This window comes from Dama dama, chromosome 22, assembly GCF_033118175.1.
Source record: "Dama dama isolate Ldn47 chromosome 22, ASM3311817v1, whole genome shotgun sequence".
Classification (NCBI taxonomy): domain Eukaryota; kingdom Metazoa; phylum Chordata; class Mammalia; order Artiodactyla; family Cervidae; genus Dama; species Dama dama.
Window position 1 is genome coordinate 43,190,166 of NC_083702.1, and position 19,801 is coordinate 43,209,966.

The 19,801-nt window shown below is 55.5% G+C and overlaps 1 protein-coding gene across 1 annotated transcript; it reads left to right on the forward strand.

Annotated features, from left to right (window-relative positions):
* The first annotated feature begins 1,505 nt into the window (after nt 1-1,505).
* RAC2 (Rac family small GTPase 2) lies at nt 1,506-18,079 on the forward strand. The gene is made up of 7 exons (XM_061125287.1): nt 1,506-1,680; nt 3,731-3,802; nt 11,966-12,083; nt 12,767-12,829; nt 13,155-13,314; nt 16,565-16,697; nt 17,304-18,079. Exons 1-6 carry the CDS (start codon nt 1,646-1,648, stop codon nt 16,693-16,695), a joined length of 579 nt encoding a protein of 192 aa, XP_060981270.1. The 5' UTR covers nt 1,506-1,645; the 3' UTR covers nt 16,696-16,697; nt 17,304-18,079.
* The last annotated feature ends 1,722 nt before the right edge of the window (nt 18,080-19,801 follow it).

Sequence of the window (19,801 nt, forward strand, 5' to 3'; positions counted from 1 at the left end):
CTTAGTACATTGTTTTCGTTAGATTAACACAGAGATTACCCTATGGGATCCCAGTGGTTGGGAAAAGAATGTGGATTTGGGGGGAGTAGCCAGAACAAAGTCCTTACGTGGCCTGTGAGGAGCCCAGCCTGGGTCATGGGGGGACCCTTGACCTTCCTGACCCCGGCTGGGCGCCATTAAGTCTTTGCAGTGTCTCCACTCAGCCCATGCAAAGCACAGAGAAAAGACATCAGAGTTGGTTGGCGAGTTTTAATCATTGGCTGGCCAAGTTTTTTTAGAGTAGGTCCTCAGGGAGGACCTTTCCCTTTCTGTGGAAGCCGTTTTTGGCAACCCTGTAGCTTGCGTGGAAGGTTCAGGAAGGTTCAGCTCCTTGTGTCTGTTGGCGGGAGGGGGGGTCGTTGACCCTGTACCTGGCGTTCCACACTCTCTGGCTGGTGTCCTGGTTTGTCCTGAGTGACCAGTGAGCGACTCTGCCCATTGCCTCCCTCCCCTTGTCCCTAGAGCCGGAAGAGTGCTGGGTGTGGGGAGCACTAGCAATGAGAGTAACAGCTAGGTGAACTTGGAGTTCCCTGCGGAAAACCAGTGCCACTGGGATCCTGAGTCTCCTGGAGGCCGAGTGGGCTCACTCCCCTGCCCTACCCAGCTGCAGAACTCAAGTTTTGTCCCCCAGACAGCAGCTGGGGTGACAGAGGAGCTTAAAGTCACCTGGCCCTGGGTTTGACTTTGGGTTGGGCAATCTTAGTGAATCAACCGAAGTCTCAGATATTCAGTTTCAGCATTGTTTAAACGGGCCACAGCTCCTGAGCCAGGGCGCCTGTCCTCAGGGCTCCCTCCAGCAAAGGGCCTGGCAGCAAAGGTGTGGCATTAGTGGTCACTTCTCTTCTGTTTCCCCTTCTCCATCAGCTGACCCCCACCTCTCTTCCTGCCTCATCATATTTTCCCCATCCTTGCACACTCAGGGGGTTCCACACTGGCCCCTGCTCATGGAATTCTTCCTGTCTTGCCTAGGCAGTCCCCTCTGGAGTGCCCTTTCTCTGACACCAGCTTTAACGTACCTGCTTAAATGCCACCTTGAAGGTCCCAGCTCACCCTCTATGTGACTCTGAGATCCCCTCCCTCCCAATCCTCTGTGCCCCCATTACTTCCTGCTTTGTTTGATGGACACCTGTGATGAAGCTGTATCTTCCTGCTCACACCCTGGACTCACCAGTACTAGCTCCTGTTCCTGGCACACAGTAGATGCTCATTAAATGCTTACTGCTTAGAACTGAGGTGAACTCCACTCTTGGAAGCCTCAGGTTCTTAGAGAACAGCTCTGGCCCTGCCTGTGGAAGTATGTCTCCAGCCCCGAAGGTCCCCGGATCTCCTGCTGGTGCCTCAGGACAGCATACCCGCCAGGGCCCAGCCCAGCACCTGAGGGCCACCCCGCCCTCGAGCCGTTCTGCCAGACCGCATGCTCCGCCTTCTGCAAACGGCAGTGGGGGCAGCAGCTTGGGTAAGTTCCCCTTCCGCTTCCTCCTGCCTCCTGTCCCGCTGCTGCTGCTCCCCGCTCAGGACGCCTCCCCACCTCTCCACACGCCGGGCGCCTGCAGAAAGGCTCGGGCTCTGAGCTGTCACCACAACCAGCCCCTAGGCCTCGGACACCATGCAGGCCATCAAGTGTGTGGTGGTGGGAGATGGGTAGGTATCTGGCTGGACTTGCTCACAGCTCCCTCTGGGGGTAGCCCTGGGGCCCTTCCACCCTGGAGTCCCTGGGGAAGCCCCCTGCCTGCAGACGGAGAGGGTCCCTAGGAGGCAGCCAGAGGAACCGCTCCAGTTTTCTCCCAGGGCCCGGAGGGAACCCCAGGAGTGGGCTGCACACAGCTTCACTCTCTCTGCCCCACTCACCCCGGAAACTGCCTGGGTAGAGAGTAAAAGCCTGCACTTAGGGGTACCTGGGGCCTCTCGCCTGCACCCTGAGAGCTGGGGCTGGTCTCCTATGAGCCTCCAGTCTCCAAATCTGTGGCTGCCGGTGGGGGGTGGGTCCCCAGGCTGGCCTGGGCTCTAGTCCCTGACTTGCTCTGCTGTGTGGCCTTGCGTAAGTCACAATGCCTCTCTGAACCAAAGCTTGGCCATCTGGGAAGAGGCCCACACCCTCAGGGTTGATGTCGGGTCGCTGGAGCTATTTTGAGTGGTTGTCCTGCACGTAAGTGTGCTCCGTAAAGTTCGCCTTCTAAGTCTCAGCCTGCATGGCTGGGGAGGTGGTGTGGGGGATGCAGGTGAGGAGCAGAGGGGGAGGGCCGTGGGAGAGGAGGAAAGGAGGAGGGCGGGGTGGGGTGGCTGTGGGGGTCGCCCAGGCTGGGACTGAAGGCCCTTCTCAGCGGTGGGATCTCTGTGACTCCTGCTTGTCATGTGCCCTTACAGGCCTCAGTTTCCTCATCTGTAAAATGACAGGTTTGATACCCCATCTCTTGGGCCTGCCAGCAACACTGCCTCAGGGTCCAACACACAGGCACTGCCTGAGGTTTTCTGTAGGACCAACCCCAACGTATTCCAGCATGTTCTAGCTGGCAGGCTTCTGCTCCAGGCCTCCCATCCTACAGAGGGGCAGCCTGAGGCCTTAAGAGACTCGACTTTCCTGTTCAGGGGAGGGTGGGGGCGGGTGCTGGTGTATCACGGGGGTGGGGTGGGGAGAGTGGGGGTGGGGGCTGGTTTATCAGGCAGCCCTTAGCTGATTGTGATACACGGCTCCTGCCCGTTATCTGCCCGCCTGTCCAGCCCTGCTCACTTCTGCTTTGGATCTGATCTGAGGAGGGGAGGGCGGAAGCCGAGGGCAATGTTCCAGTCTCTCAGAGGTACCTTGCTGGCAGGCGGGGGTGGGAGGGAATGGGGAGAGAAGAGGGTGGGCGGCCCCCGTCAGAGCCGGAAGTGACGAAACCAAGGGGGGCAGGGAAAGGCCTGGGGGCTACCTGTGGCCCCCACCCCCTCCCAGCCCAGCAGACTCAGGGCCCAGACAGCACCAGTCATGGCCCTCACTACTAACTTAGTGCTTGCCGTGTGCAGGCCCTGGGCTTCGTCATGCTCCTCTGTTTTATCCTCCCAGCAACCCTCATATTAGGCCTGTCTTACAGGTGGGAAAACTGTAGCTCAAAGAAGTTAAGTCATTTGCTTAAGAGCTCATGGGATCTGAGTCCCCCACATCTGGCGACTGCTATGCTGTGCCAGGACTGTGCTTCAGCCTTTTACCGGCTTCACCTAATTTACCTCTCTGTCCTTCCTGTGACGATGGACTCATCTCATCCCTGTTTTCTAAACGGGGAGGCTACGGGGAGGCTACGGGGAGGTTTGTGTGGCTTGCCTGAGAGCGCACCCCTGCTGGGTGGGTGATGAAGGATCTGGATCCCAGGGCAGTAATGGCAGAGCCCTGGTCAAGCTTCTGGAGCCTCCCGGGGACCCCCTGCTCTTAAGCCTCTGTTTCACATCAGAGTCACCTGGGAAAGCCTGTTACAAATCCCCAGATCCATGCCACACTCATGATTCAGAATCTTGGGTAGGACCCCGAAGTCTGTCCTTTAAAAGACATCTCAGGTGCTGATACAGAGATTCTCAGATGGGGACACTGAGGCCGTGGAGGTGGGGCTTGGGTCTACCCTGAGGGTTGGTCTAGGGGACCGCGCGGGTCCTCAGAAAACCTCCCCGGGTCTCGGGCAGGGCCCCTGACTGCTGTCCTCTTGAACTTCCTGTCTTTCAGAGCCGTGGGCAAGACCTGCCTCCTCATCAGCTACACCACCAACGCCTTCCCTGGAGAGTACATCCCCACCGTGTGAGTTCTGCGTGTGGGTGGGACGCTCAGAGGCTGGGGAGACACGCATCGATCACCAGGCTCATCTCCCTTTCAGGCACTTCCTGTGTGCCAGGCACTTGGGGGTCAGGCTCCAGGCAGTCTCAGGCAGGCAGAGCTGCCTGCTGATCCAGAGGGGGAGGTAGCCAGCTGCGCCAGGATGAGCGCCCCGGGCTCGCAGAGGGGAGGGAGGTGCAGGAGGCAAGCCAGGGAACAGGGGCCTTCAAGCAGGGAGATGTGGAGAGCTGGCCTGAGCAGAGTTGGGTGGAAGGGGACTGGGACAGAGGAGCGGAGTAGGTGCGGGAGGAGGGCCTTGACACTAGGAGACTGGAGACGTCAGGGCACACGCGTGTGCAGGGGGAGAGGACGGTGCCACCGCAGGCCAATCAGGACCCACCCCCGTGTTGGATGTGGAGCAGGGGGATGGCTGTCCTGATGTGCAGGTATGGAGGAGTATGTGGGGTGAACGGAAGCACCAGCCCCTCTCTCCTTGTTGCTCGGCGGCCCCACCCCTCCCACGACAGCCCCCCAGCTCTGCAGCACAATACCCAGGGCTCTGCGTGGCCTTCTCCAACCTTCCCTTCTGGCTTCACCACCCAGTACTTCGCTTCTTGTTCTGTTTCTGGCCGCCTGGTCACCGACCACACCCTGGATGTTTCTACCTCAGGATTTTTGCTCCAGCTGCTCCTTCTGCCTCAAGTGCTTTTCCTTCCTATGCCCGTGCGTCTAAGACCTCCAGGCCAGCTCCAGCATCTCCTCCAGAAAGCCTTTCTGACATAGCCTGAAGGGGTCTCTCACTCCCTAGACAGACTTTATCTGATCTTTTCCATGACCAAGAGTTTACAGAGGGTGGGGGGCCATGTCCAGTTCTTTAAGGGTCTTAGGGTCTTACGTGCAGTATAATCTACACATTGTCTTAGAAACGATGTATATATCTTGAGTTGACCTGAATTGAACTTTACAGAGAGGCCCTAGGAGAATGGATCACAGCTACCATCTCTCAAAGGCCTACTGGGTGCCGGTCCCTGGAAATGTCACACGTGTGACCTCATTTGATGCTCATGGGAGGAGTTGGGATTATTTTAGTCCCTCAGTGTCCGTGGGGGGAGCTGAGGCTCACAGAAGCTAAGGGACCGGTCCCCCAGGGTCACCAGGTGGGCTATATCTCTCTATTTCTCCCTGGCACAAGGGGCCAGGCTCCAGTTGCCTCAGGGACCCCCACCCAGGCAGGAGGATGGCAGCTAGGAGAAGGCAGAGAAACCTGGGTAGGAAAACTGGGAAAGCAATTTCTAGCCTGGCTCTGTTCCCACCTCCCCATAAGGGCACCAGTGCCCCTCTTCGCATCAGCCTGTATCTGCCCACTCACATCCAACACCAAACATTTGTCAGCGCCTCCTGGTGCTGAGGGGTGGTGGGCTCTGGCCCTGGCAGGGAGGCAGGTGTAACCTTAGGCCAACCAGCTCCTGCAGAAGGTTATCGTCACCAGGACGGTCACTGGCACCACCTACTCTCCTGCCTCTGCCTGTCACAGCTGGGCTGAAGGGCCCACTTGCTCAAAGACCTTAGACCGAACACTTCCCCTTTCTGAGCCTCAGTTTCTCTTTAAGAAATGGGGCGGGGCTGGGAGGTGCCAAGTTCCTTGCCCAGGCACTTTCCCTGTGCAGGGAGATGGGAGGTGAGTTCTCTGATGCAAGGTGGGGGGACCAGCAGAGGCCAAGGAAGGGCCAGGTGCTCTCAGCAACCCCTGGTGGCCCCGAGCAGATTCGGTGGTCCTGGACAGCTTTATAGGACAGACAGGATGGATCAGACAGGGTTTACCTTCCCAGGAGTCAGGAGCTGGGTCAGAGATCAGGGCCCGCTCCCAGGTGGGCCATCCAGGCAGGCTCACAGCATCCCACACAGGAGGCTCCTGCACTTCGTTTAATGCTCGGAGGCCCCCATCCCCAAATTCTTAATGTTTGAACAAGGGGCCCTACGTTTTCATTTTGTGTTGGTCCCTGCATGGTATGTAGCCAGACCTGCACCCCACCCTCTTTGTCTTCCATATGGAGTCATTTGGCTCTGGACAAACCCCTAGAGGGGCTCCTGCTTCAAAGCCTGCACTCCTGTGACAGAGAGGGGAAAATAAGCCCCCCTGAGCCCTTGACACTGGAGGGTGGGGACAGTTGGGGAGAGTAGAGTTGGGAAAAACAGGCAGTCTGAGATCTCCGGCAGAGAGATAAAGGTCAGGAGGGCTCTGGGGCTCAGGGTGGCAGGGTTTGCTGGGGCCAAAGGCCTGTACCACCAGAACCAGATCAGATAAGAGAGAGAGCGAGTTCAGCTTGCTGCCTGGGGTTGGGGGTAAGAGCTCGAAGTCAAAGCCATGTCTCACAGACAGGGAGACTGAAGCCTGCTCTGTGGATACTCAGGTGCTGGGTGTGGGAAATACAAAAACAAGGTAGAAAGACCCTGCTCTGGGGCATCCATGAGCTGGGGATCTCCCCCTTACCCTCTCCTTATGACCATTCTCAAAGGGAAGCCCAGGTGAGCTTTCAAATGCAAAATTTAGATAGAGGAATACCTTGCTGAAATTCTCCTCTCAAAACCCATTTCCTACCCACTCCGTTTTGATCCTTGGGGACCAGACATGCCAGCCTCCCCCAGGCCTCTGCACCCGCCGCTTCCCATCTGAAGTTCCCTGCTCAAGTAGCCCATCCCTGACCCCTGTCTAAACAATCCCTCCCTCCACCCAGGCCCCCTCCATCCCTCCACACCCTGCTTGATGGTCTCCGTAGCCCATCCTGATCTGACTTCTCCTGCCGGGATGTCAGCACTGGTGAAGACAGGGCCCTGGGCCATCTAGTTCCCTAGACCGGCTGCTAGAACAGAGTTGAGCACCTCACTGGCTCTCTGTAGTGACTGGATCACCCTGGCAGGCAGAGAGGGCGTGCTCTGGTCTGCCCTGAGAAGGTGCTGGAATTCAGCCACCACCAGGGAGCTCAGCTCTGCGGGGCTTCTCTCTTGGAAGAACACAGAGAGTTAATTTGGGTCAGATGGGTCAGTATTTGGTTTTCACTTTCCTTTGTACACTGGCAGTCCAGCCTGGATTCCCATAGACAGGATGGCGCGCAGCCTCCCTAGTGGAGATACCAGGGGTCCTGCCAGGTTTTCCCACCTGGCCTCGCAACTCCCCTTTGCCCCACACTGCTGTCACCAGGTGTGTTAATCCCTCCCTGTGTCCAGCTGGCTCAAGCCTCCTCACTGCTCCTACACAGCTTCTGTGCCCTCCCATGCCATCTGGGACACCCATGTTTCCGTGTCTCCCCCAACCACCCGCCTCTCTCACTGGCGGTTCTGTCTTCCAGCCTCCCCTCTGACCCTTCTCCAAGATGTTCCCACCCAGTGACCAAGAGAACCTTTTCCAAATGCAAAGCTGAGCACGTCACCCCCACCTGGTGAAGGCCTTCGGTGGCTCCCTGTTGTGTCAAGGACCGGGCCTCGAATCCTCACAGTGGTCCATGCCTGGCCTGACATATCAGTGCTCCCTGGTCCCCAAATCGGCAGCCATGCGTGCCCCGTGGTCTTTGTGTTCTGTGAGTCCACCTTCCTCCCCCTGGAGGCTTGGGTGGTGGTCAAGTGATGCCCAGGGCTGAGAGCCATTTCATCTGTCCCATGCCCCTCTCCATGGTGGAGGGCGGCAGAGCTGGGTGTGCAGCCTAGAGGTGCAGAAAGAGGCCACACAGATTCTGGGTAAAGGTACACCAGCTGTGTGACCGTGGGCAGGTTACTCCTGGGCTCTGAATCCCAGACACAATGTAGAATCCACTTCCTGGGTCCACTGAAAGATCTAAGTATAAAGGACCCGGGTGCTCAGCAAGCATGGATTCCCTGCCCTCTGCACAGGCCCGGGTCCGCCCCACATGCTGCGCTGTGCTTAGTCGCTCAGTTGTGTCCGACTCTTTGTGCTCTTTGCGACTCCGTGGACTATAGCCTGTCAAGCTCCTCTGTCCATGGAATTCTCCAGGCAAAAATACTGGAGTGGGTTGCCATGCCATCCTCCTCCAGGGGATCTTCCTGACCCAGGGATCGAACCCATGTCTCCTGCACTGCAGGCAGATTCTTTACCGTCTGAGCCACCAGGGAAGCCCAAGAATACTGGAGTGGGTAGCCTTTCCCTTCTCCAGGGGATCTTGCCAACCCAGGGATGGAACCCACATCTCCCAGACTGCAGGCAGATTCTTCACCATCTGAGTCACTAGGGAGCCCCTGCACCTGAGCTCAAACTTCCCTGAGCCTCCAGCCGTGAACTCGCAGTGATGCTTACACCACAGGCTTTTCTGAACTGGGTAACAGGATCTAGTCCTGGCTCTGCCACCAACTGACTGTGAAATCTTGGGCAAGTCCCTTCCTATTTGTGAGCCTCAGTTTCCTCATCTGAAAGATAAAAGTGAGGGTTGGCCACAGTGGTGGTGTGGTGGTGTAGGTTCCGTTGGTCCTGGTTGCCTGTGGGTCTCTGGAGTGGGGGACTCAGGAGTTGTGGATCACTGTCTCTGCAGGAATCCCTCAGGCTCTGGGGAGGGGCCAGTGAGGGGGGTGTTTCGGGATGAGGTTGCTCCGCTTCTCAGCATCTCCCCATGGGATGGCTTGAAGGTCCTCTGTGCCTGGATCCTCTTAGTGGCCCTAAGAGATGGGGCTTTTTTTTTCCATAGTGAAGAAAGTGAGGCTCAGAGAAGCTGGGTTACTCACCTGGGGTCACATAGCCAGGACAAGGCTTCACAAGGAACTTTCTGCTCTCTCCCCACTCTGGGGGGCTGTCCCCAGGCAAATCCACCCTCCCATGGAGCATTAGTCTACTTTATCTCACTTACAAATGAGTGCTCAGAAGGAGACCAGATCAAATCCCAGCTCCTGTGCTCCTGAGCTGGCTGGCTTTGGAAAAGTTATTTGACTTCTTGGGGCCTTGATTTCCTCAACTGTCTAAAGGGAATAATTTGAGGTTCTTTTGTCTTGGGTCACATGGGACTTCAAAACCTAAGATATGAAGGTCCCTAGCCCTCTGCCTGGCCCCAGAGCAAGTGCTTAGTCTTGTGACAGGTCCTACCAATCAGCTCTTTCCCCATCACCATGGCCTTTGAGATCCTAGAGCTGGTTCAGAGAAGATAGATATCTTTGGCTCAAGGAATCTTGGGGGACTTTTTGGTGTCAGAATTTCAGACTAGAGATTAGAGGAGATAATGTCCCTGTATCCTAAGCTCATACCAAAGGAGTGTTTCTGGCCGAAGCCAAAGAAAACACGGGGACTTCTCTTCCCATCGTGCCCTGCAGTGTCTCCCTGAATGTGCCTTTGGCCTGAAATCCCACGGCAGTATGGGTGGTACCCAGAGTAGACAGAGGGCAACTATTACTGTTGTTATTTAGCTGCTCAGTCGTGTCTGACTCCTTTGCGACCCCATGGACTGTAGCCTGCCAGGCTCCCCTGTCCATGGGATTTCCCAGGCAAGAATACTGGAATTCTTTGCCATTTCCTTCTCCAGGAGATCTTCCCAAACCAGGGACTGAAACTGGGTCTCCTGCATTGGCAGGATTCTTTATCACTGAGCCACTATGTGCCAAATGCGATGCTGGCCTCAGTGCAGTGAGGAGCAAGCCAAGCCTGATGCCTTTGGGTGCTGAGTTCACCACAGACTACTGAGTGGGGTGGGGGGGTGGGGGCCCTGACCTGGCTGGGGCTCAGGGAAGGCTTCCTGAAGGAGGTGACCTTGAGATGGGGCTGAAAAGAGGATGAGTAAGAGTCAGCCTGGCACCAGGAAAGAAGAGCAGGAAGCCAGGGGAAGGGCATTTGCAGGAACTTCTCAGGCAGGAGGGAGCAGGGCCATCTGAGGAACTGAAGGCTGGACAAGCGCAGGGTATTAAATGCATCAGGTGGCCCACTTTTTTGGTGGAGGGTGTCCATCACAAGACGGATGCCTCTGAGTTGCTCTGAAGCACTAGGGCTTCTGCAGCCTGTCACGGAGCAATGTTTTGGGAGGGCTTCGTGGAGGAGGTGGCGTCCCAAGTGCTTTGGTTCAGTTTCACTCTGTTCTACCTACAGTCACTAGGCGCCAGTCCTGAGACTTCAGAGATAAAGAGACATGGGCCCTGCCCCCACGGAGCCCACAGCTACATGGCAGGAGAGACACATTAATGCCAGCTCATAGTCTAGGCAAAGCAGTTGCTGGAGGGAGGGGATGACAAACTCTTTCCAGGTGAGGGACAGGGAAGAAGGTGGCTGGGATGTTTCCCCACAGAGGAGGAACTGCCTGGGCAGGGTTTTGAAGCATGAATGGGAGACAGGGTGATGAGGGCACAGAAGAACATTCCCAAGAGAGGCACGTGCAGACAGGAGCACAGGCTCGAGAGTGCGGCAGACCGTGTGGTCTGGGAGGGAGGATGCACCTTCGACAAGGAGAGGATGGGAGGGCATTCCAGGCAGGGGGCACAGCGTGAACAGACTCAAGGAGGCAGGAAGCCTGAGCCTTGCCAGAAATGGAAACGGCTTGGCTGATGTGTGAAGGGAGGAGTAGGGGGAGAAGCTGGAGGAGCCAGGGGTCTCAGTGGGCCAGGTCAGGGGACAGGAAGCAGGACCTGTGTGGGTGACCTCAATGCAGAGAGAGAAGGTGGTGGTCCCTTGCCCGCAGGGAAGCTGCGGAAGCAGCTGTGGCACCCGGTAGTGAACACTGGACGTGGAATCAGAACTGGCTTCACACCTGGTTGGGTCACTTGCTCACTGGCTGTGTGACCTAGGGTCAGTCACTCTACCTCTCTGATCCCAGTTTCTTTTTGCACAGCATTAGGCCAGCTGCTGCCTCTCAGGAATGTGTGTAGCGAGAAATACTATTGAGCTGAACCTTAAAAAAAATCTGGAAGCTCATGTGACTGTCTCAGAGGCCTCTCTGGTGTCGGCAGCGAGACTTTAGTGTGTACGCATCCTTCAGCATGTGCCTTTCCAGTGTGTGCCAATGGCATTTCCTGAAATCTCCGGTGACTGGCAGCGTTTGGGGTGGGCTGGAAGGCCAGTGAATTAATACCCCAGGATATCCCTCTGCCAGTGCGAGATGGAGAAGGCAGATAAATACCCCAGCTCTCTGCCTTCTCAGGGGGATGCCCTGAGCTCAGAGGCCCCAGCAAGATGGAGTCCCAGTTCCACTTAGCCCGCCAGTAACACCTCAATAGCTTCCGCCCCCTCCCTTGGCTCCTGGGATCACTTCCCAAGTATATTTTCATCTCAGGGTTTGCTTCTGGGGCGACCCAAACTAAGATGGTAATGAGCATTCATTCAACAAATAATGGGTACCCACAGGACTCCCCTGGGGGTCCAGTGATAAAGACTTTGCCTTCCAATGCAGGGGGTGTGGGTTTGATCACTGGTTGGGGAACTAAGATCCCACAAGGCTCTAGGCCAAAAAACCCACAGTATAAGACAGAAGTAATACTGTTAACAGATTCAATAAAGACTTTAAACATGGTCCACATAAAAAAATAACTTAAAAAAAAATTGGTTGACCAGCTGCAGCGTTTAGCCTCAGAGGTGGGTAAAGTTTATTCTGATTGTGCCTTCAAGAGAACGTTATACAGTCTTGAAAAATCATCTCTTCAAAGGATTCGTGCTGTGTGCTGGGCTTAGTCGCTCAGTCGTGTCCACCTCTTTGGGACCCCATGGACTGTAGCCCGCCAGGCTCCTCTGTCCATGGGATTCTCCAGGCAAGAATACCAGAGTGGGTGGCCCTGCCCTCCTCCAGGGGATCTTCCCAATCCAGGGATGGAACCCAGTTCTCCTGCATTGCAGGCAGATTCTTTACCAGCTGAACCATGAGGGAAGCCTAAGAATACTGGAGTGGACAGTCTATCCCTTCTCCAGGGGATCTTCCTGACCCAGGAAGGATAGACAGGGCAGAAAAAGAGTAGAGACAATGTTTTCTTCTTTATGCTCTCCTGCTTAAATGCATTTTTTTAATATAATAGGTTGGCATTAAAAAATTAAAAATTAACCCCAACTGCAGAGTGCAGTGTGACGTGGGTCCCATTGTAGTCCCTGTCTGGGTCTTGGCCTCTGTCATGGAACCAGGGGCTGCAAGTCCCCAGACTCTGGGGCTGGAGACTGACCCTCTGTCTTGCTTGTTGCCACAGGTTTGACAACTATTCAGCCAATGTGATGGTGGACAGCAAGCCCGTGAACCTGGGGCTGTGGGACACGGCCGGACAGGAAGACTACGACCGCCTTCGGCCACTCTCCTACCCGCAGACGGTACACCGCCTGCCCCTCCTCATGGTCCTGGCCTTCACATCCCTGTTTCCTCCGCCTGGAATGCCAGCTCAGCCTGGTGAACCCTGACCCTCCCCTTAAGGCCCAGCTCAAGGAGTCCCCGCCCTCCATCCATCTCTGTCATCACTGTGCCTTCCCCGACTTCCCGTGGGCTCTGGCTCCACCTGGTGCCCAGTGGGTGCGGCAGGCAGACCCCGGACAGGGATCCAAAGGAAGCTCAGGATGACCAGCCCCCGGGGGAGGGGAGATGGGGGCATGCCAGCAGGTGGCTCTGTGGCTTCTCGGCTCTCCCTCCAGGGTGGCAGAGAAAGGTCTGGGACCAGCAAACCGACAGAGGGGTAGTGAGGGCATGGATTCTGGAATCCCAGGTGGCACACCCTTTAATCCTTGTTAACCTCACCTTCCCTGTCTGTAGAATGGGGTAGCAGCAGCATCGCTACAGTGTGATGTGAGGATTGCCCTCTTAGAACAGACCCTGGCCTTTAGGAAGTGTCAGATAAACAAGCAGCAGCCTGATATAGAGAAAGGAAACCCTGCTTTGCCAGATCCTAAAAGCCCAGCATCCCCTGGGCTGCTCCAGCCCTCAGTGACTGCCCAGGTGTGGAGGGCCCAGGTTGGATGCCTCCAGGCCTCCCCTCACCAGTAACCCTTGCTTAATTCCCCAGGATGTCTTCCTCATCTGCTTCTCCCTTGTCAGCCCAGCCTCCTATGAGAACGTCCGGGCCAAGGTGAGTGGGACGGAGCGGGACCTCAGGGGATAGGGTAGGCGACCCTGAAGAGGGGAGCATGAAAGGGAGGGACCGGAGACTTTGGCCTGCCCCTGGGCAGCAGAGGATGTGGGCAGAGAGGGTTCCCAGTGCCAACCACGGCTGGTGGGCGGGGATGGGGGGGAACTCGGGTCTCAGAGACATTTGGGATAGTTAGTTTACTCTCTGACCTTGTCCTCTCTCCTTTCCGCACACCCTTATGCCCCCTTCTTATCTTCTCCCAACCTGGGGCCCCTCGTCTCCCCCGACTCCTTGCATGGCCTCCTGCTCCCACCTGCTGGCCAAGTGGTTCCCCGAGGTGCGGCATCACTGTCCAAGCACACCCATCATCCTGGTGGGCACCAAGTTGGACCTGAGGGACGACAAGGACACCATCGAGAAGCTGAAGGAGAAGAAGCTGGCGCCCATCACCTACCCGCAGGGCCTGGCACTGGCCAAGGAAATTGGTAGGGGTTTGGGCTCAGAGAGGGGAACTCAAACACAGCCTCATGGTGACCGCGAACATAGCCTCCAGGGCCAGACTGTGCATTCCAGCCCTGGCTGTGCCGCATACTAGCTGTGTGACCCAGGACGAGTCACTTAGCCTCTCTGTACCTGTGTTTCCTTATCAGTGAAATATGGCAATAGAAGTGGTTCTGAGTGGTTAGGCAAATTCAGTGAATTCACACCCATGAAGCGCCTAGAGAAGCACTGTGCATGGGAAGCACTCTATGTTAACCATTATTAGTATTTGTAGAATCCATAAGCAGATACTGACATGACAGACGGAAGCAGGGTTGGAGCTGGGGGTGCTGTGGTTTCTCAGAGGACGATCAGTCAACTCAAGCTTGGGTTTTCTGGGAAGGCTTCCTGGAGGAGTTGTTTCAGCTTGGGTTTGAAGGGTGACGCCTTCCCTTCTGCCTCCTTCTCACGCCCCATTCCCCACCCTCCTGGCTTCTCAGCCCAGCTCCTCTTTGCTTCCTGGTCACTGGGCCAGAGAAGTGAAGTGACTTCTCAGGGTCACACAACTGGTAGGTGGCAGAAGCAGGATTTGAAGACAGGACCACATGGCACTGGTGTGGGGGCCTCCTCGTGGCGGCCCAGGGCTGCCTGCACCAGCTATGACTGGTGTGTCCGGCCTCTTCCCTTGTGTCCAGGCCCTGACTTGCCTGCCGCCTGGAGACAGGGCACTTGCCCAAGAGCCTGGGACCACCAGCAGGGTTTGGCCACTATGAATTGCAATCCAGTTGCCCGGGACTCTCTGTGTCACCACAGGGTCCCACAGACCCAGGGTTTGGCCCCTGAACTAGTGGGGCCTCCTCCAGCCCCTCCCTCCCTCAACCCTAACCCTCTTCCTTCCGCCGGAACTGGGAGGGCTCTGGGGACTCACATCTCTCCACAGGAAGAGAAACCGCAGCCTCCCCCTCCCCTTTCTCATGACTTGCCCAGTGACATGGCCATCTTTCCCAGGGGGCCTCTGCTGCCGCTTAAACACTGGGTCCTATGTCCCATCCTGGGGGCTCTGACTCCCAGGCTCTCTGATCCTTCCTCACGGATACTGGGGATTGACCCTGCCTTCTCTTCTTTCTGATCAGCCTGCCCCCGGACTCCTTCCACCCAAGACAGTGCCTCTGAGCCTGAGACCTTTTCCATTTTAAAGCAGAGGCTTTGGGATAAGATGGGGCCTGGAAACCTGGATTCTGGTACTAGCTCTGGCACTGTCTGTGTGACCTCAGGCCAGGGTCTCCCCTTCTCTGGACCTTTTTCTATCTGCATAAGTCAGCCTGCACACTCCCTAAAGGTCCTTTCTCTGCCAGAAAGAGATGAATTGGGGGTCCTGCCTTGGCCTCTAGCCAGTTTTTCTTGGAGCTGATCCCAGATGAAAGTGGGGCAGGGGCAGTGACTAATGACTTTGAACTTGCCTCGGACCGGCCCAGACCAAGGCGGAGGCCTGGGGGGCCTTCAGGGCTGATGAGACAGTGGTGGCCTATGTCCACCAGCCCAGTGTGCCGACTTGTGCTGCAGCTGCTGATTCCGGCTGACATGGACTGTGCACTTCCTGGGTGCTGGGCCTGATGAAGCTCCTGCTTCATCATCATAGCAACTGTGAAGGAGGGACTCTCCTCACCCCACTTTACAGAGGATGAAACTGAGGCTCAGGTAGAAGTCAAGAGCTCAAGGTCACCCAGCTGGGATGTGGCAGAGCTAAGACTGGAACCCGGGCTGCATGGCTCCCTCAGTCATGATCAACATGGTCTACTGCCCCCACAGGTGGGAGACTGGGGTGCAGAACGAGGCCAGGCCCCCCAGTCAGGACTCTTTCTCTAGATACTCCTAGCCAAGAAGTAGGAGGCTGGCAGGTGCCAGGGAGGACACAGTTGGTGGGTGTGAAAGGAAGAAGTGGACATTGGCCATAGTCCCTCACAGTCCCTTGCAAGGAGACAATGGCCAAATGCCCAGGGAGACTCTTCTGGGCTCAGAGGGTTATGTGAGACTCCCAGACCTAAGTCATGGTGTTCCGTGCCTGCCAGCCTTGCCCTGGGACCACTGCCCATGCTCCCTGCTGGGACAGTGCTCCCATATGCAAGGGTGATGGGAGAGTCCAGAGTGTGACTTTAGACAAATGACATCCTCTCTGAGCTTCACTTTCCTTGTTCCTGCCCCATCCTTTCTTTCCCTCGTCCTGGGTTGCCCCTCCTGAGATCCTGGCTCCCCTCTCCAAGCTGTGTGTCTCTGGACCTGGGGCGTCCCCTCTCTGGGCCCGTTTCCTCACCCAGGAAGTGGGGACTCACAGAATTTCTTCACGGGGTTGTCGGAAGCACTCAGCTCAGCGCCTGGCGGGGAGCAGGTGCCGATCAGTGTCAGCATGCTTCCTTCCTCACAGAGTGGGCTCTAGGGAGGAGGCAAAGTTCCCCGCTCCCGCCCCTCTCCTCCTCTGGTTCCTAAAATCGGCCCCCAGGCTTCTCTCAGGGAGAACTTCTCAATTGCTCACTTCAGGGAGACAGCTTGGGTTGTTGTGGACACAGAAACTCACACAGGTTCCTTCCAGAAGGTCATGGAACACTGCCCTGGAAGTGGGGCTCAGCCTGCCTTCCTCACTGTGCCCTGGGCTCCAGCCCTGAGTGGTCACATGGGAGAAGGACAGTCCCCTCACAGGTGAACAAGGCTCCCCATTTCTCATTCTTCTTTCTGAGAGTTCTCAGCAGCCCCTGGGGGGTGAGAAATGTCTAGTGTGTGACTTTGGACTAGTGACTTTTCTGAGCCTCAGCTTTCTCATCTGTGAAATGGGGTGATCCGAAGGACCAGTTAGATGATATTTGGAAGGTCCTGGTGAGCAGGCCATGGGTTCTTCAGGCCTCCCATGGGAAGGTGGAGGCAGGTATGTGGCAATCTTCTGAAAGAAAGTGAAGTGCTGAGAGATTTGATCACTGTAGCTTGAGCTCTTTTCTCCCCAAGAAGGTATCAAAATTCCTGCCACCTTCCGTAAATTACGGGCTTATGTGTTCGAGAAAGACAAAAACCTGCTGTCATGGGTCTTAACCTTTCCCCCTGAATAAAGCTCCTCCTTTCAGATATGAGGAAACTGACGCACAGAGGGGTAAATGTGTGAGGGACACAGCCCGGGGGGCCCCCACAGCCTGGTGTGGTTGTATGACTTGGGAGGGGGTTTTGCGCAGCCCTGACTTAGGCCTCTGTTCTCTTGCTGCCCTGACCCAGACTCAGTGAAATACTTGGAGTGCTCGGCCCTCACCCAGCGAGGCCTGAAAACTGTCTTTGATGAGGCGATCCGGGCCGTCCTGTGCCCGCAGCCCACACGGCCACAGAAGCGCCCCTGCAGCATCCTCTAGGGGTAAGAGTCCCGCCCCCACGGCTTCGTGACACTCCCTGCCCCTTCCCCCACTCCCCACACACAGCAGGCCGTGGCTGGGAGGGAGGCGTTCAGCCACTGCTTGGTAGCCCTAGGTTTCACCAGGAGTGGCATTTAGGCCAGGACAGAAGAGGGACCATTGAAGGGGCCTCAGTTTGCCCATTTGCCTGAGCTGGGCCTGCTCTGTGAGCCCAGTTCCCAGAAAGAAGGTTCAGAGTATCAGAAAAAAATGCCAGGTCACAGGAGCCAAGCGTGGTGTCACTGAGCTCCCAATCTGCCATGCCTGCAGGTGGGCGGAGAGGACCAGGGTGAGGAGACCCTTCAGCTCTTGTCCCTCAAGAGAGCCCAGTTGAGCCAGGGGGACCCGACACTCACATATGGGATAGAGGCAGGGCAGACTCAGCTCTGAGGCTATTAGGGCAGAAGAGGGATGGGTGGGGGTGGGAGGCACCCACAAGGATAGAGAGGACTTGGCCAACCTTGAGCACAAGCTGGGAGCTGGAGGGAGCCTGGAGCCAGGAGAGCTGGGAGCGGACTGTGGATTCTGCTTGGCCCCAAATTCTCACCCCTTGTTTGTCTTCCTTCCAGGACGCACCCAGCCTTCCCAGCCAGATGATTCTGCCTCTCCAAGGCCCGCCACCCAACGCCCAGTGGCCCCCCTGGCTGGCCATGCTGTTCCCTTCCTGTGGCGTTTCTTAGCAAGATGCTGCAGAGCTTGGTTGACTGTCCTCTCTGTGCTGAAGGTCCCCCTGGGGGCCCAAAGAGTGTAAATTTGTAGGTGCTGTGCCCCCATCCCCTCATGCTCCAGCCTTCTCGAGGGCCAGAGGGGGGCCCCAGCACCCAATAAGCCACCCCTGCATTTCTGTGGTCAGATGCAACACATGGCGTCATCTACCTGTTTACGCCTCCCCTCACCCCTCAACGCCTGAATCCCCTCTAGGAACTTCAGGCCAGATGGTTGCTGGCCACCACTTATATACCTTCAGAGATGGGTCTCTCATTCCTTCCTGGGGCAGTAGTATATACTGCAGTATTGATGGTCTTGCTTATCTAAGAGTTCTCCTACTGAGCTAAATTAAATGTCTCAGAAAGTTTGTTCCTCTCTGGTCTTAGTCCTCCTTTGGGGACAACATATTACATTCAGATTTTCTAAATCTCCGTGAGTACCTGCCCAGTCAATCAAAAACCAGGGCCCTGCTGACTCCTGCCATCTCTCAAGTCTTTCTGCTCCACTCACAGGACCCTGAGCTGCATTTATCTGTGAGAGTCTTAAAACTTTCAGACCCTGCCAGTCAGGACTTTTGCCATTGCAAATAGAAACCCTGCTTAAGCAGAAAATAAATTTATTCATTCAAGATTGGAAATATCATGACTTCAGTTGCAGCTTGATCAAGGGGGCTCAAATGAAGTCATCAGGGCTCACTTTCCTATACCTTCTGTTGTCTGGTTCATTCTTAGGCACAGTGACTCTCAGGGCTTCACCCTTCCAATTTCAAGTTCAGCAAAAAGAGAGCAAGTGTCTTGCCCCGGGCAAAGTTCTAATAAAGGTTTACTCTGATTGGTCCAGCTTAGATCTTGGGCCCCCTCTCAACCAATCACGTTTGTCAGGAGAATCCTGTGCTCTGATTGGCCAAACCTAGACTACTTGAAAAGCTAGAGCGTGGAGAGTAGGGTGAAGGTGGGGGGATTTGGTTCTCAAGAAGAGGCAGAGAGCTTTGTCAGAATTTGGGAATATGGGTGTCGAGCAGCCAGAAACCCCAGTCTCCAATATTGGCAGTCCCAGGAAAGTGTCCAAACAGTGTAAGGAACCAATGCCGGACCCAGCAGGCGCTAAGCACAGGCAAGTTTCTTTAAGAGATGCTGTCAGGATTAACGAAGCTCATCCCTAAAGCTCCACTGACGGGTATGGAGCCAATCTCCCCTTAGTGTTTGTTGATTCACGAATGCCGGACTTTCCAATCCTGTAGATGATTGTGCTTCTCTATCTGAGCTTCATCCTTCCATTCAACACAAATTTACGAAGCACCTACTGTGTTCCAGGCACTGTTCTGTGGTCCTGCGGTGCACCCGAGTTATTGCCCTCAGGGGCTGTCTAGAGAAGCTAAAATAATGAATTTTTAAAGAGATAGGAGACCCTGTCCCAACAACCCAGAAGTCTCCCAATTCCCAGCCAGTGAAATGCTTTGAATTTCCATTTCCGGCTCCCCCAGGGCTCCTAGCCATTTCTACTGCCCCAAGACCTGAAGTTCTGATGCAACATCTCAACTCACTGACCTTCCCTCTTGAGAGCCCCACCCTCTAGAAGGGGATGGGGTGTAGGTGGGGAAGCCCCATAGCCTTTCTCAGTTTCAGCTCAGACAAGGTTGTTATGTTTTTAAAGTTACCTCTCTTCTGAAACAAACCAAAAAAACCTTTAACACTGTTACCTCACCCCACCCCCAGCCCACTCGACACAAACATAGATATGTGTGGGTCAGAACCCACACTCTAAGATGTCCAACGTTTAAAAGCCCTGAGAAGGCCTTTTCCAGCAGGCCAGAGTCTAGAAGAACCTCTTTCTGTTCCCTGCTCTTCTGGGGCCTTGGGATAAATTCAGGACCATCCTGGTGGCCTCAGGCCTGGCCACACCCTGCCTTCCTCTCTCCTGTGCTCACACCTCCTCTGCCAGATACCTCTTCTACCAAGCCTACCCCAGTGAATACAGTCCTTGTTTTATACCAGTAATAAAGTCAGGAAATAAAAACTCTCACCTTTGTGTGGTTTCACGTAGCACATATGATCTCATTTAATTCTCCTGGCAGCCTCCCAATGTAGTACTAACAACTCTGTTTTGCAAAGAAGGAAACAGAAACATAGGAGTTAGGGCTCAATTCACTAAGGCAGACACTGTACTTTTCAACCCACTATCACTACTTGCATCCCCCTTGCTAACAGAATCCTAGTTGTGTTCAGAGCAGCAAGGTATCTAGCCCCAGACAAAAATACTTGTCCCAAGCCTGCTTTGCAGCTGGAGTTCCAAGTTCATACAGTTCCAGCCAATAAGACATAAATGAAAGTAATTGGAGAGGTAGTTTCTGTGAAAGTTT